The sequence below is a fragment of the Callithrix jacchus genome, chromosome 2 (assembly GCF_049354715.1).
Source record: "Callithrix jacchus isolate 240 chromosome 2, calJac240_pri, whole genome shotgun sequence".
Classification (NCBI taxonomy): domain Eukaryota; kingdom Metazoa; phylum Chordata; class Mammalia; order Primates; family Cebidae; genus Callithrix; species Callithrix jacchus.
The window spans coordinates 141241676-141256929 of NC_133503.1; the positions used below are offsets into that span (position 1 = coordinate 141241676).

General features: G+C 38.6%; 1 protein-coding gene across 3 annotated transcripts in view; it reads right to left on the reverse strand.

Annotated features, from left to right (window-relative positions):
• Positions 1–1124: 1124 nt before the first annotated feature.
• PIK3R1 (phosphoinositide-3-kinase regulatory subunit 1) overlaps positions 1125–15254 on the reverse strand; it is a 70061-nt gene continuing 55931 nt past the window's right edge. Inside the window, exons 1-10 of one of the 3 annotated variants that reach the window (XM_008991981.5) lie at positions 10929–11280; positions 7289–7391; positions 6458–6556; positions 6173–6353; positions 5819–5944; positions 4970–5112; positions 4562–4738; positions 4398–4466; positions 3542–3712; positions 1125–2465 (exon numbers count right to left, since the gene is read on the reverse strand). In XM_008991981.5, coding sequence (XP_008990229.1) covers positions 2276–2465; positions 3542–3712; positions 4398–4466; positions 4562–4738; positions 4970–5112; positions 5819–5944; positions 6173–6353; positions 6458–6556; positions 7289–7391; positions 10929–10944 — 1275 coding nt within the window. In that variant the 5' untranslated portion in view covers positions 10945–11280 and the 3' untranslated portion in view covers positions 1125–2275. Of the gene's footprint in view, positions 2466–3541; positions 3713–4397; positions 4467–4561; positions 4739–4969; positions 5113–5818; positions 5945–6172; positions 6354–6457; positions 6557–7288; positions 7392–8801; positions 8973–10928; positions 11281–15254 lie in introns of those variants that run through there. The other 2 variants (XM_008991980.5, XM_017969892.4) reach the window with 2 other exon arrangements.

Genomic DNA, 15254 nt, shown 5'->3' on the forward strand with positions numbered 1-15254 from the left:
TAATTTTAGAGCAGAGACACAGACTAAAACCAGGGAAATCGTCAGTTGTCTGGCGATGAGAGGGAGATGGTCAGATCAGGAAAGTCAAGTTTGAGGACTGTCTTGCTGTAAGACTGACTTTTGCTTAAGTATGAGTAACTTCATGTAAAGAGGAAAAATAATAATACATTCTACAGATGATTCACTCAGCTGCAAGACTGATCCTTTCAAAAGGAACAACATTAAAAAACAAAGTAACAGAAAACCCTCACCCTAGTACTTGAACAGAAACATAGCTGTGGGTACATCTAATATGGAGAAAGGGAAATTTGAAATTGCAGGATTTTATTTAACCTGCTAGGGTAGTGAGCATGATTAGGGTCACTAATTAGTCTTTATTCCAACACATGTACAGCTCCTACTGAACATACCAGCTTTTGCCTATCTAAATCAGGGAGAGACGCTGCTCTCTCTTGCCCTAAACTGGAAAGATTATGCTTCCTTTTCTCCGTGGTGAAGCACATACAGTGATTTGGATGAATAAGGACTGCCTTGGGTTCCTGCAATGGCCATGATGTGAGCAAGCTCCACAGCCCAGAGCAGTGACAGTACGATTGTGTCTATTTGCTTTATGTTCTAAACCAAATGGAAAGCTAGGAAAGTAACCAACATCCCACTAAAAGTATTATTTCAGATCATGCTTTTCCTAAGATGAGTATCTGCTGGTCGTAATGGAGTCTAACGTGACAGAGATTATCCCTTTAAACCAGTGTTCTAAACAAACTCGGCATTTCCTTCATAAGAACTGAAATACCTGACCAGCCACACTGTGTTAGAGTTACAGTAGATTTGTAATTGTCATTAATTAATTGATAACAACTAGCAAATCAAAGTGAGAAAAGACTGAAGTAGAAGAAGCAACTTCACTTTGCAGTTATTCATCTCTCTAAATCATGAGAAAGAGAAAGTGCATACAACTTTGCCTCCCCTCCCACCACCCCACCTGATACATCCCTTCACTACATCCCCCTCCCTAGATTCAAGAAGTTCACAATTCTTTATGAAATAAACATTGCCAGGTACCGTATTTTGAGTCTGAAATCAACATTGTTGGACTCAGCAATACTTTGTCATATTCATATATCTTTTTCATTTCTTTTTTTATTGAATAAAGCAGCTTTGAAGCTTATCAGGCACTGCCCAACAAAACAGTCCAAAAAAATCTGTTAGGAACTTTTTAACCTTGGGCTAACAGCCAAGGACTCTGTACAAGAAAAACTGTAAAATAGTTCATAGTTTTAATTCTGAAGCCATTTTTTTTTTTTTTACTGGCATCCTGTACACTTCTTTTAAAAAAAGGATAACAAAAATGAATATTAACAAAAATATCCGGGACAATATTTTCAAGCAACAAAAACTGGGGTGGGGAAGCTTATTCTGAAGGTAGGTACATTTAAAACTGAAATAACAACTTAATGAAAATTAAGAATTGCATAGCACTGTGAATTTAGCCTTCAGCAAAACAAAACAGAAGCTATTTGGTATTGATACAAATCCATCTATTTGATAGTTAGTCATCCAATATTATGTACATATTTTATATACTGAATGTCATTTTAAGTCTTTTCCAAACTCCATCTTTCTGTTGCTGGGTTTTTGTTTTTTTGACAAGTTTAAACACTTTCTGGCACTTTCTATGACACAATTTCTTCTGAACATACGTGAACTGACATTCTCCCAAAGTGTCCCTTGCGAGTGGAAGTGCCTTTCTGCTACATATCATTCATTTGTTAGAAAATGAAATAATCCACAGTGCGACGTGTCTGGCTCCACCGTGCACAGCAACATCCAGGCTAAACCAGGCTGGACTGAACTATCTCAGGCCAGGGTTCTTCTGCCTCTCTCTCCTCTGGTCTCCCGTGTCCCAACTTTCAGCTGGTAAAGCTTCAGAAAGCATTAACAAGCACCATGGTTAAAGGCCTCTTTGTCCCTGCAGGCAGAGATTTTTGCATTTCTTTTTCTCTTTGTGGTTGTGGCTTTAAATTAAACCAAAGAAAAAAAAGAAAAAGAAAGAAAGGATAAGCACTCCAGCTTAGAAACGTGTGGTCATCACACAGCCCTAGGCTGCATGTCTTCCCCTACTTCTTTTTTTGTGAAAGAAAGCTCTAGTCCCATCTGCAGATAGATGGCTTCGTTTCTGCAGCTCAATTCACAGATCAGACTGGAGAGGAGCCCTTTGCTTTCCAGAGGCCTCAGGGTGGCTGAACTTCAGGAGAAGGATCAGAGAGTAAGCGCTTCATCGCCTCTGCTGTGCATATACTGGGTAGGCTAGTGTGACGTTGAGGGAGTCGTTGTGCTGAACAAGGGAGGTGTGTTGGTAATGTAGCACCAGTTCTTTCAGAGAGCTGTACAAGTTATAGGGCTCGGCAAAGCCATAGCCAGTCGCTGTTTTGTTTATGACACAATGCTTTACTTCGCCATCCACCCTAGAGAGGAGAGAAGGAAAAACTGTCTTTTGAGCTTGTCCAAGGCAATTCACAACTCTACAGGGCGTTTTTATAAAATGCATCACTGTGCAGTACTACTCTATGCAGGCCAGCCTCAACTTGGTGAAAGGGTCCTAGGTTACTGTAGACTCTTGGCCCTGTCACACTGCAGACATTTGGCCGAGTACCTTGGGTAGGTAACCCAGCTTCACTGACCTACTGTATTTTCATTTTTTTAATGGTTTAAAGGGACGACAATAGTAAAATGTAATACAGTTACTTTGAGAAAGGAGACCATGCCTGCAATATGCTTGAGAGACGGTCTGGCATGCAGTAAGCATGCAACAAATGGTAGCTTCCAGCCATTATGAGGACAACTATCGGCACTGCTCCATGACAAGCAGTATTACTATTACTCCCTAATGATTATTCGTAGGATTCCTTCCTTCTGGCTGTACAACTCTCCATCTCTGCATGTGCCCTTGCGCAAAGTAAGGACCAAAGTAGCCTTCTTTGCTGTAGGAATATTTCTCTCATTCAATGAAAGGTGATCATGGAGTATAACATACTTTTAGAACCATTCCCTATGAGAGGACATTTACTTCTCAGAAATGGTGATGTCAATGATCCAATGTGTGTGTACACAGCTCAAGGATAATGATCAGAATCTTCTCTTTTTGACCTGTTCCTGATGAGTATTTTTCCTGTGGGTTATGTTCTCAATGTAAATTACCTCAGATTCTAACTATTATAGCCCTGAGAGGCAAAAAAGGCAGGCATTGCCACTTCCATTTTAAAGAGGAGAAAAAGACTTAGCAACTTCTCATGATAATTAGCACTGAATTGGAATCCAAACCCTCGTCTTCCAACTAGACAGGTTTCTATTACACTGTATTAACATCTACTTCTGGCTAGACTTTAAAATGGCATGTTTGCTTTATTTGCTCTTCTACATTATGTACTGTAAGCTTAGTCAAGACTAAAACTATTTCCAATCTTTGCCTCCAAAACTCAATGAGCGAATGAAACATCTCTTCACAAGCTGTTGTAAAGAAAAGTTTGCTGGAGATACATACACTACAGAGCAGGCGTAGCAGCCCTGTTTACTGCTCTCCCGGACAAGAAAAGTGCCATCTCGCTTCCCTCGCAACAGGTTTTCAGCTTTGTTTCTGTTGCTGCTTCCGACATTCCACGTCTTCTCATCATGATGGGGCAAATCTTCATCATCTTCCACCAACGAATATTGGCTAGGCAAACAGGAGAGAAAGTTTCTAAATCAAGAGCAGGAGCCATCAGTCTGCCTTGCTGCCTTCCCTAGGCATACCTCCCTCAATTCCCTCCTGGCTCCTGTCCGTCCCCTACAAAGCCAGTCAGACTGGCCATCACATGCCTGCCCTGAATTTTCCTCTCCTGGTATTCAGCCTCCAGTGCAACCTCCCAGGACAAAGAGTTAGCAATCAGTTGTACTATTTCTGTTTTCAAGCAACCACACTCAGGTACCTGGACAGAGTGAAAGGTATTAAAACAATCTTGTTGATCCAGTTTAGATCAGGAAATTGACTAGGAAGATTGCCAGTTTTTGAATAATTCAAACACTGTATATACTTAAGCTTTAAAATATATTAAGCATAAAGCATAATTATTTTGTCTCTGATTGTTCCAAAAATATCTTGGGATTTTTCAGATGTTCATGGACATCATTACAGACACAGAGTTGTTTCACAGCATTATGAGTAAAAATAAATCCTAGTCCTCCTTAGCTAAGCTTTCTTTTTTTAAAATTCTGGATAATGGCACTGAGTTTATACATTTTCTCCTACAAGATGTTCCAAACTCAGTAAAATTCCTCACTTGTTCTAAAAACAAAGCAAGTCATGCATTTTCCTAAAATGAGAAAAATCTTCTGCTATCACATCTTTAGTAACTACTTACTCTTCAGTGTTTTCATTGCCCAGCCACTCATTTAACTTCTTTTGCCGAACACCTTTTTGAGTTAACCACCTGAAAAACAGTTTTAAAAAGAAAACGCATTAGCTCATCCTGAACTGTAACAATCACCAATTGTTCATGTATAGGGTTCCATTTCAAGTACTTACATCAAGTATTGGTCTCTTGTCTTTCTCAGCTGGATAAGGTCTGGTTTAATGCTGTTCATACGTTTGTCAATTTCTCTATACTCAGCCGCCTGCTTCTTCAAGTCTTCTTCCAATCTTCTTCTACTGTCAATAATTTCACTGATTCGAGACTTCAACTTATCATAATTATGCATAATCCTGCAGGCAAGAGAAATGCATTTGTTATTACCTGGGTACATCATGAACGGTCCCCAAAGTTGATAAAAAGTTTCACTATGATTTCCCAGCAGTTTTCCTTAGGTGAAGCGTGGCTTCTCTTCCTGTCATTTTTAAATCATTCAAAGCACAGAAAGCAAGATCATCTTTAAATGGTTTTAGAGGATTTTGGTTATCTCTAGCTCAAGAACAAGGGAAACACTCATGGTTCACCTTTGTATTTCTTTCTCATTCCCTTCACGTTTAAACTTTTCTATGTATTCTTTGCTGTACCGCTCTTGGGTCTGGCACTGCTCTTCAAATATTTTTATGGTTTCATTAAATGCTTCAATAGCTGTCCTTTTCATTTGGATTTCCTGCAACATAATTTTAAAAAGATAATGTCACACCATTCATAGAATAATTTCTTACTGCAAGACACTACCAGGACATTTGATCTGTATTATTAGCAGGATGGGACTTGAATTCATAAAACCCATTAAAATAGTATCCCAGAAACAAATATTTCCTCTGGAGAATTTTCTCAATCTATGAAGAATGATTTCTTGGCAATTTCCTCCAGTTTTTGTCTTCTTAAAAGCTACTGTAGTTTATAGCATCCCTGTTGTCCTCTACTCCCACTGGCATTTCCAGATACACGAATGATCAGCAAAGAGTAATGGTCTAGAAAAATATGGCAGTAAATGTAGCCCCTCCTTTTCATGGCGGGATATATGTTAATTGCTAAATCTCCATTTCAGGGATTAGAGAAGTATGTGAAACTTCCAGTTATTACTAACTTCCAATCTAAACAGGATCCTTCTATCAGTAACTAAATCAACTTGAAACTCAGTGACTGCTTCGGTTATCATGTGAACTTAATTATTCTGATACTTACAATTTTTGGTTAAAAGGTTCAGCTATATATATTATGCTAAAATAATCAACAATGATTCAGAAATAAATGATCTTGCCCCCACTGCATTCATAAAAACTCTCAATCTTTTAAATTCTTTTTTCCATGTTAGTCTTTTAAAAACTAAGAGTTCTAAACTTTTAATCTGATTTTCACAGAAAACTCACCTGGGATGTACGGGTATATTCTTCATATAACCTATCATATTCCCGACTTTTTTCTTGAAACTGAGTGTTATATTCATGTAATTTTTTCCCTACAGCTTCAATATTATCTTCTTTGACAACTTGATCCTAGAAAGATTAAAAATCAGAGGGAAAAAATAAATTCAATAGATAAGGTACTTAAGAATTGTTTAACAAAATACCTGACATGGAAGCATCTTTAAAACTGCAATTATGTGATCATAAGTATAAAGTTTTTTAGACTTGATTATATGTAATTCATCTTTTTCAAATGTTCTCTAAGCATTGAAAGTATCTTGTCTAAATATCATAACTGGATAATTCAGTTTTTATTACCTGTTGGTATTTGGATACTGGATAAAGCAATTTCACATCCAATTTGGGATTATACTGAGCTAGAGATTCATTCCGGTAGTGGTTTATTAGTTCAACCACAGAATTGAAGGTTAATGGGTCAGAGAAGCCATATTTTCCATCTCGATGAAATATTTTGATTAATTTGTTATTTCCCCCTTTCCTGTAAAAACAATATAAAAATAAATGTGTTAACATTTTCTAATAAAAAAATATGTTTTAACATCAGCCCAAACACCCTAATTTCAGCTCTATTTCCTGGCTTACCTTAGTGTAAGAGTATAATCGCCATGCATTTTAGTAGACGCATCTCGTACCAAAAAGGTCCCATCTGCTGTATCTCGAAGTTTTTCATTCACTTCTTCCCTGAAATAAAAATGCAGGACAATGCTCACCCTGAGGTTTAGTGACTATAGGTTTAAACAGACTATTTTTTAGAGCAGTTTTAGGTTGACAGCAAAATAAGTGGAAAGTACAGTGAGTGCCCATATTCCTCTTGCCCACATAGACTTAAATAATTGCATTTTCAGGGCTTAGTAATAAGAGCTTACTAATAATTTGTTTAAATAGAAATGTTAGCAATTGCAGTCTCATTACAAACAGGCGCATATCACTTTCACTATTGGTTTATCTGTGGAACTAAGTTTTTATTTTTTCAAGCCAACATTACAATCTGACAAATTAGCACAGAAACTCATGATCTCAAAAAGGTTTCTCCAGCCTTACTCCCCCTTCTCAAAGCTGACATAAAATGGCATTGTTTTCTTACTGTGTTTAAGACAAGAATTCTCAGAGTTGTGCTTAATAGAGAGAGTGCCTTCACACTCTGTTCTTAGGCAGTGCCACTTCACCCTGGTGCTTCACTGACATCTCTGTCAATAATGAAACTTCCCAGGTATTTAATTTCCTGTGGCATCCAGCACCCACAGTCCTCCAGTGCTCAGTGACTTTTTCTGGTCGTCTTTGGAAGAGAACCAACTATGCTTCATGCTTACATTGGATGACATCCTAAAAATGGAACTTAGCAAGCTGGTGCTTTTCTTTCTCTTAATCTAAAACTCTCTGTATCTAGTGAAAACGAAGTTTCTGTAGGCTTACCTTGAGATATCTCCCCAGTACCATTCAGCATCTTGTAAGGACATATTGTTATTCATACCGTTGTTGGTTACAGTAGTGGGTTTTGGTGGTTTAGGAGGCAGTGCTGCAGATGAAAAAGAAAAAGTTGTTTGCAATCCCAACTACGTTAGAACTAAATTTCTTTAGATGAATACTTTTACTTTAAAAAAAAGAAAAATTACAGTAACTGAAATATATAGCATTAATTCACAATTCCATGCAACATGGAAGATACTTTTCTTAAAAAAAACTTTCAGAGCACAGCTCAAAAAGAAACGAAACTGAAAAGGAGAAGAGAGAGCGCCTTAGAAACTAACAAATAAATTGGGCTGGCCATGTGAATAAATTTCAAAGTAGATCCAGAGTCATGACATTTGGTACTTCTAGATTCTAGACATATTAAAGTTTCATGCCTGGTCAAATCCATCCAAAGAAACTATGAACATATGAGTAGCAGGAATAACATGACTTGGCTTTAATATCCTCTTATTTAATTATGAAAGACAAATTTGGTCTATGTCCTCCACAAATGCTGTTGCAGTAATAAAAAGGCTCATCTACAGCACTATGTTTTAAGAGGAGGAAGTGGGTTTCTCTAATCTTAGTATTTCAGGCACTGTTCTGCAAAAAGCCACTTTAAGAAACTCATATGTGCCCTAAATCTCTTTAGTATTCATGTTAATATTCTGTTGGATAAATTATGCTCTATATGCCAGGTCTGATTAAAAATCATATCTCCCTTCCTCAATGTCAAATCAGTATTCATATATACAAATTGGTGACAAATAAAAGACTGCAATATTTCTGAATATCTTAAATGGGGGGAGAGCTAACATTGGAATAAAACAACTTAGGAAAAAATATAAATCTAGGATTTTTAGATAAATCCTGTCATAAGTTTTAAAGCACTGTTACTATTTTAACTTATGCAAAAATGATTTCAGGTATCTACCAAGAATATTTTACAAAGACCAACACTCAATAATGGAAAGTCAACTTCTTTTTTCATTATAATATCTTAATATAAGAGAGAGCAAGCAACGTCTCAACATCTAGAGAACTGAGTTGTAATCACTGCTACATTTTACATGCTTTCTAAAGTACCAAGTGTTATCACTGCAAAGTGCCACACTGTTCTCATCCACTGGCAACAGAGAAAAGCAGCACAAAGGAGGCATCGTTTTAATTACAGGGACAATAAACCACAATATAACTCATCCAGGGAAGGATCTTGATTAACAAAAGACACCAGTGAAAAACTGGAGTTCAATTCATATCCGTTCAAGTAAGAATAAGCATTTATCACACACAGCCTGAGCTGCTTGCTTCCACAGGCAGTCAAACAATCTAATTTTTAAGCCATGAACAAACTAATTTTTATCAATGAGATAAATTAATAAAAACAGAAATCTAAAAAGGATATTTTACAGTAGCTTTCAAAAAATTAAAAAGCCACGAAATTAACTAGCTCTCTACAATAATGCCGCAATATTACCTGGTGGATCCATTTCTATATAAAACATCAAGTCTGTGCCACAATTTATATCTGTCTTGGCATATTCTAAATCCAGGTCTTCCATATTCCAAACAGTATTGTACATTTGTGCAAGAGTTTCCTTGGCTGAGCTCAGTTATAAGAAAAGAGTCCGGCTTTCTTTGTAATGGTGTCTTGGAATTCATTTTAAAACCTATAAGAGGCTGCACTGAAACCTATTACATCACACGCCCCAGCCAATCAAGTCAGAAAAATGTCACCAGACCACTCCTGCTTCATCAGTTCTCTTCTATACCAGCCTTAACATAATCCCAACCTTCCTGAGAAGCTACATTTAACAGAACTGCAATATATACATGCTCATCCTTTCAAAAAGGTGTTTGATTTGACTGTTCTCCTCCAGCAGCGAGTTCTCTAATTCCTTGTTTATTACTCCTTGCAGCATGGTACGCTCTGCTGCTGGCAGGTTGACAAAAGCTGATATGCTGCAGCTCCGAGCTTTTTCTCCCCCTCCTAGTGCATCTGGGTATATAGCCCAGTCATTCCTTGGTTTAAAAACCTTAAAAGGTATCAAAAGGGTATACTTAAGCTGTGTTTTATAGTCCTTAGATATCTCTCATATATAATAAAAGCAGAACAAACTACTCCTGGCATTTAATTTCAGTCCTCCATAATTCACTGAAAACCCAGAATTTAACACTGTCACAAATGTACCACATTAGAAAGGACAGTTAAAAGAAAATGTAGAGACACAATGTCCTCCTCTACCAAACATTCCAAAGTTAAAACTAGACTTTATAGAAACAATGAAATTTGACATAGGAATGCAGATGCCTATTAGTAGAAATAATAAATTGTCAACATTATGAGAATTTTAATGTGACTCCCTAACAAAACTGGGCAAAGAAAATGCTTCTTCTAAAAAGAAGGGGGCTACAGATCAGAATGCAGAGTAGAGGTATATTTATCTATGCAAAATATTTCACTGATGAACCCATCTTCAATCCTAATACTGCTGGAAGGGGAGGATGATGTAATCACTTTTTTTTTTTTTTTTTTTTTTGCTTTTCCCCCTCTATCTCAAATGCCTCGCTCTGGGGACAAATAATGCTTCTTAGCACTACTTAATATAAGGAAATCAATTTTTTTTATAAATCTAATGATCAATTTTGGTTTTCAAAGTCATTCTGCATAAAATCCTGTCACCCTTACGGGAGCCTACTGTACATTCTCACTGTGAACTAATCTCTTTACATTCACAATATTATAATGGGGGGGAAACTCCTCTTCTCCCACGTAAATGTGGCTCATTTAAAAAACTATAGTGGGCTCTGTGATCTATGTACATGGTGTATGTCACATATTTGTGTGACCGTTTAAAAAAACATAGAAACCTTTGAGATTTAGACTTTCTGTAAAATTTGGGATCATAAAGTATATTTAAAAAGCAGACCAAAGGCAAGGCATTCTGTTCTCTGACATCGCCTGTCTAGTCTAATTCATTTTCCCATTATTGGGAAAAGCAGGCTCACCTTGTCCCCTCCTACCCTCTTCCACACACTTTTCCATTTGCCTAAGTTTAGATAAACCTGAATTCGAATTCAAATAAAAATGGTAAAAGTGGTGGTATGACCTCAGATAAGATTCAGAAAAAAATTCTTTTTTAGTTTAATAAAAATGTCAACCCTCCCCCAAAGCAAGGAGACAAGTTCTCTGAGCAGCTGTGGCCGGTGTTAACAGCCCAGAGGGCCAGTCTGTGCATTTGGGAACCCTTGGTGCGAACCAGTCTGGCTGCTGGATCTCCTGTGGATAACTAACCCAGGGAGAAGGCAGGGAGACAGGTGATTTTCCATGGTCTCTCCAAGCCCTGGCCTGGCATCAACTCCAACCAAGCACTTTGTAATTAGTACTTTCTTCCTGAACTTCCAACCTAAACCCTATCTTTCCCTCCCACTGCCCCCTCGAGGACGGGGGGAGTGTCTCCCATAATCTCCCATCTGTCCTCCCCAGGCAGCGCTTACAGGGGCGCACGCAGGCACACACACTCCAAGACAAACTACAGAAAGGGACCGCTCAGATAAACCACAGGCAAGGAACAGAGAAGTGCACAAATTCAAAGCAACTTACTTTGCAGGTTATGCATTTCAACGATTTCCCTTTGAAATGCCTGTATCCGACAGTGAAAAAAAAAAAAATCCCCAAAGCTGTTCTTCCACCAAGTGGGCCGAGCCCCCGCACCTCCCCCCCAGCCGGCTCCCTGCGGCCAGTGCTCGTGCCCGGTGCCTGTGAGTGCGCGCAGGAGTGGAGGCGCCGCTAGGACCCTCCAGGAGCACACAGTGGCCCAGCTCCGCTGTTGGGCTCGTCCCTCCACCCCACGCCCCGCCCGGCAGCGTGTCTGTCCGGGCCACTGCTGCTCACTGCCGGCTCCTCATTGAGAAGCCAACTGGATTTCGCTACTGTACTGGGGAGGAAAGGAGCCCAGGCGCTCGCACGTCTCCCTTAGATAAAGATCGCAGCTTCATGATTAACTTGGGCAGGTTCAAATATTTGCTGAGCTAGGGATTTCGGGAGGGGGAGGGGAGCCCCAGTCAAACTTGTCATCGGCTGACAAGTGGCCAATGCAAGCCCAACTTGCTCATTTTCGCCTGGGAAATGAGAAGGCCATTGTGAGGGGACCTAAAATAGTCTCACTGGCTGCTCAGCGCGCTGGCTGGCTCGCGGGGCTCAAGCAGCCGACAGTGAAGCGAGGCACTATGCACAGCCAAACACAGGAAGTGGCTGAGCCAGTTCAGCAAAAAATAGAATCAAAGCCTCGCTTGTAAAGGCCTGAGCCTCTCGGAACAACCCAGTGCCTCGCTCGTGTGTCCACCTCCTGCACCTCCTCTCACACGAGCACAGACAGCCCCGCAGGTGTAAAAGGAAAGCCCTTGTGAGCAACTCGGGCTGGGAGCAGATGACAAAAATGTTCAATAGTAAGTAGTAGGAGAGCATCCTCAGGACGACTATTAAACTCCACACCACATACATACTATACGCCATAATCATATGACAATTCAGAAAAGAACAAAACTGTGGCTATTTTTATGAAGTCGATTGCAACTCGCATTTAAATGTCCACATGACCTGCTTATTAAAAGGTGTGTCTACATTAGGTTTATGTGCCAGCTAATTCGGTAAAGGATTTAAGGGCAGAGAAGGGCATACCTTTCTAGTGGATGTTTGCCCTTTATTTGAGAAAGCGGCAATGGACCAGATTTGTGATTATTGACTACTATTGAACTAATAAAAATTTTATCTAAGAGAATTTTCAGTTGCATCAGCATAGATAGCTTTAAGGTTATCCAGGGAATTGTAACACAATGTAGAAATCACCAAACTTTACACCAGAATATAATTTGGAGATCACTTCAATCAATTCCTTCATGCTACAAAGGGGGAAAAATCTGACCCAGGGAGGTGAAGTGGTTTGCACAAGTTTATAGCCCTAAGACTAGAACCCAATCTTCAGATGGTTTCAAATGCCCTTCTCTACTCACTGTCCCTGCTCCTCACTTCCCTTTGCTACAGAAATTAAAAATGGACAAAACTGAAGTTAATCTTTTAAGCCACATAACCAAAATTTCACGCCCCCCAAAAAACTCTGGTTTGTTTTCTATTTTTAGCTTGCTTAAGTTAAAGCAAAACTACTACATTTCATTGTCTTTGAAGACATGGGTTTTTTCAATAATAGCCTCATACTCCGCATGGGAAAGAGATCCAGCGGTCACATAGAGTCCATACAGGCCAACAGCAGAAACTACCTTCAGGATTAACTGAAATAGCTGGCAAGTGCTGTTAAACCCATGATGAAAGTGACTTTACAAACTTTCCTTTCGTGCAACTGATATATTGAAAAACTTTCCCAATGGAAATAACAGTCTATAAGTGAATCTGCCATCTGATCATAGGGACATATGGTTAGTTCAGAGAATACCCTTGCATCCTGAGCTGCATAATCTTGCCCTACTTTTAAAAATAGCCTTTCTAAAGCTAGAAACGTTGGAAACATCAGTCTCGTAAGCATACCTGTCTGGATCCACATGATGTTTCATGTCGAAACCTTCTAAGATTAAAATGCTCTGTTAAGTCCAACAGTATATTTTCTGTTTCAGAAGAAAATGAGCCACTGGAAAGCAGTACTCTCTCAACTTACAGAAAGTCAGTCTTGAAATAGATTGGAAAAACTTTGCCTTAAACAAATTTCTCACAATATGTACAATCATCTACCAGAGAGGTCCTATTAGGAAAGTGTGAGCTGAATCTTTTTCCCCTTGAATTTTCATGTTTGAAGAGTGATCTGCAAGACACATGCTCTTCATTAGCTTAAAAAAGGGAGCCCTCTGCTGGTAGAACTGAATCAGTAATTCCTGCTTTGGGAGAAAACCAACTGTGTATTTCGTTTGTCCAAATTTGACATGAGCTAGCGCACATGGTTGTATTACCGTCACTTGATCTATATGACTAACAAATAATTAGTAAATCAAAAGTACAGGTGTCTTAATAACTTGGAAATTTTTTCACAAAGCTGCTAGTCTTTTAGGAAAACTTGTATTTTAATGTCAGCATTTCTCTGGGACCTCAAAGACCCAGACACACTGGAAAACTAACTTTATCTTCTGGATTGTTTAAAAGAATATGTATCATTTTTCCTTTCCTCAAAGTTTTGTAAAACTCATTTCAGAGGAAAATAGAGGCCATTATTTCACTTCTCAGCAGACATAGTCTAGTCAGGAAAAAGTCTTTTGATCCTTAAACTGTTCAAAAGTTACAAATTGCATACTGTATTTCATATGTGCAAATCACCATCAAGTGGCAAATGGCCCACAGATAGCTTTCAACCTAGAAAACGTCTTGTTTTTGTGAGACATCATGTGTGAACAAAGACCATGAAAAAAAGAATAGACAACAAAAATTCATGAACTAAAATCTTCATTTAAGGGTAAAATGAATACCTCCCTTCAGAATTTAAACTTAAGATAACTTACAACAGAGGGCCTGTTAGGGTAATTCAAAGTATTTGCTCCATATCCACTGGTCTTAATTCATGTTGTACTAAGGAAAATGCCCATTATAAGTATATAAATAAACCCAGGTTTACATATGTGCATAAAATCTGACACGTTCTACAAGGTTTCTGAAAAGGCATACCCATTGCTTAGTGGAATAAAAAACTCCTTCCCTGCAATTCTCCCTCAGATTCTTGTCCCTTGAGACAGAGAGAAGTCTGCACTGTGAAAACAAAAGTAAAACTGACTATACCCTTCCAACACATACATACCAAAATACCTGTGTCTCTCTTTCAGAGCGCAAATAAAACTATCGTTTGATAAAACCCTAGTGTGGCCTGCCTGCCTGTTCTACACATCTAAAAAAAACATGTAATTTTTTCAGTTTATTTCTCACCTTTGAAACAACCCTCTAATGTCAGACCACATTTTAAACCCAATAAAAATTAAATGAGAGAAAAGTAAAATTCTTTGAACGTCATTTCCGCCTACCTTAGTGCTTGCCTTTAGTCTGGGTTGAGAACCAAGCCCAGAGCATTTAAAACAAGATTTATGAATCAGGCTCTTCAGGATGAATGTTTTGCAGTGTGCCAGTGGTTAAAAATTAACTTTGACAGGTGTAGAAGGGCAAGGGGGAGAAAGAGTCATTTCTTTTCCACTCTGGGCTTGAGGGTGCAATATTAGACTTCAATTATACTACATTAATATTTCTGGATATATCCATGACATCTGAAATATGTAAATACAACCATAATGGGTTTCGTTCAAAGGCACCCTGTGTTAAATAGACTTGGTTTTACCTTGGTTGCTCTGCAGAAATCTGTTTTACCTACCTAAATATTAATTGGGTAAAGATAACACAATGATTCAAGAAAACTTGTTTAGCTTTAAACATTTTCAGTACTTTTTAGTAACAAACAGAACAAACTATCAAGAAACTTCAGAGAGCTTATTCTGTGCCCCACCTTTTCCAAATCTTAGCTTCCCTCCATAAATGGGGAGAATCCTTATTTCACAGGATTGCTGGATGCATTAGATGTGTTGATGTGTGACTCTTTGGAAGTTTATACAAAAATAAATTATTTAGATAATTATTATGCTGTACCTCGTTCTCTGCTAGGAAGAGCTCAAAGGGAGAAAAAGCCTTTATCCCTGCCCTTTAGAAATGTAATTAAGTAGATTAATAGGAAAAACTATACACGGTTAAATATAAGATGACAAGGGGCTTAAAGGCATAAACATATTGAATAGGTAGACTTAATTTGCACATAAAACAGGAGGAGGACCTACTCGAGTGCAGATAAAGTGGATGGCACTGCTTGGGGCAGATACATATGGTCATCTAATTTATGCACTGTGCAGAGGCACCTGGACAAGATGGAGGAGTGGTGCTGAAATCTAGGCTGCT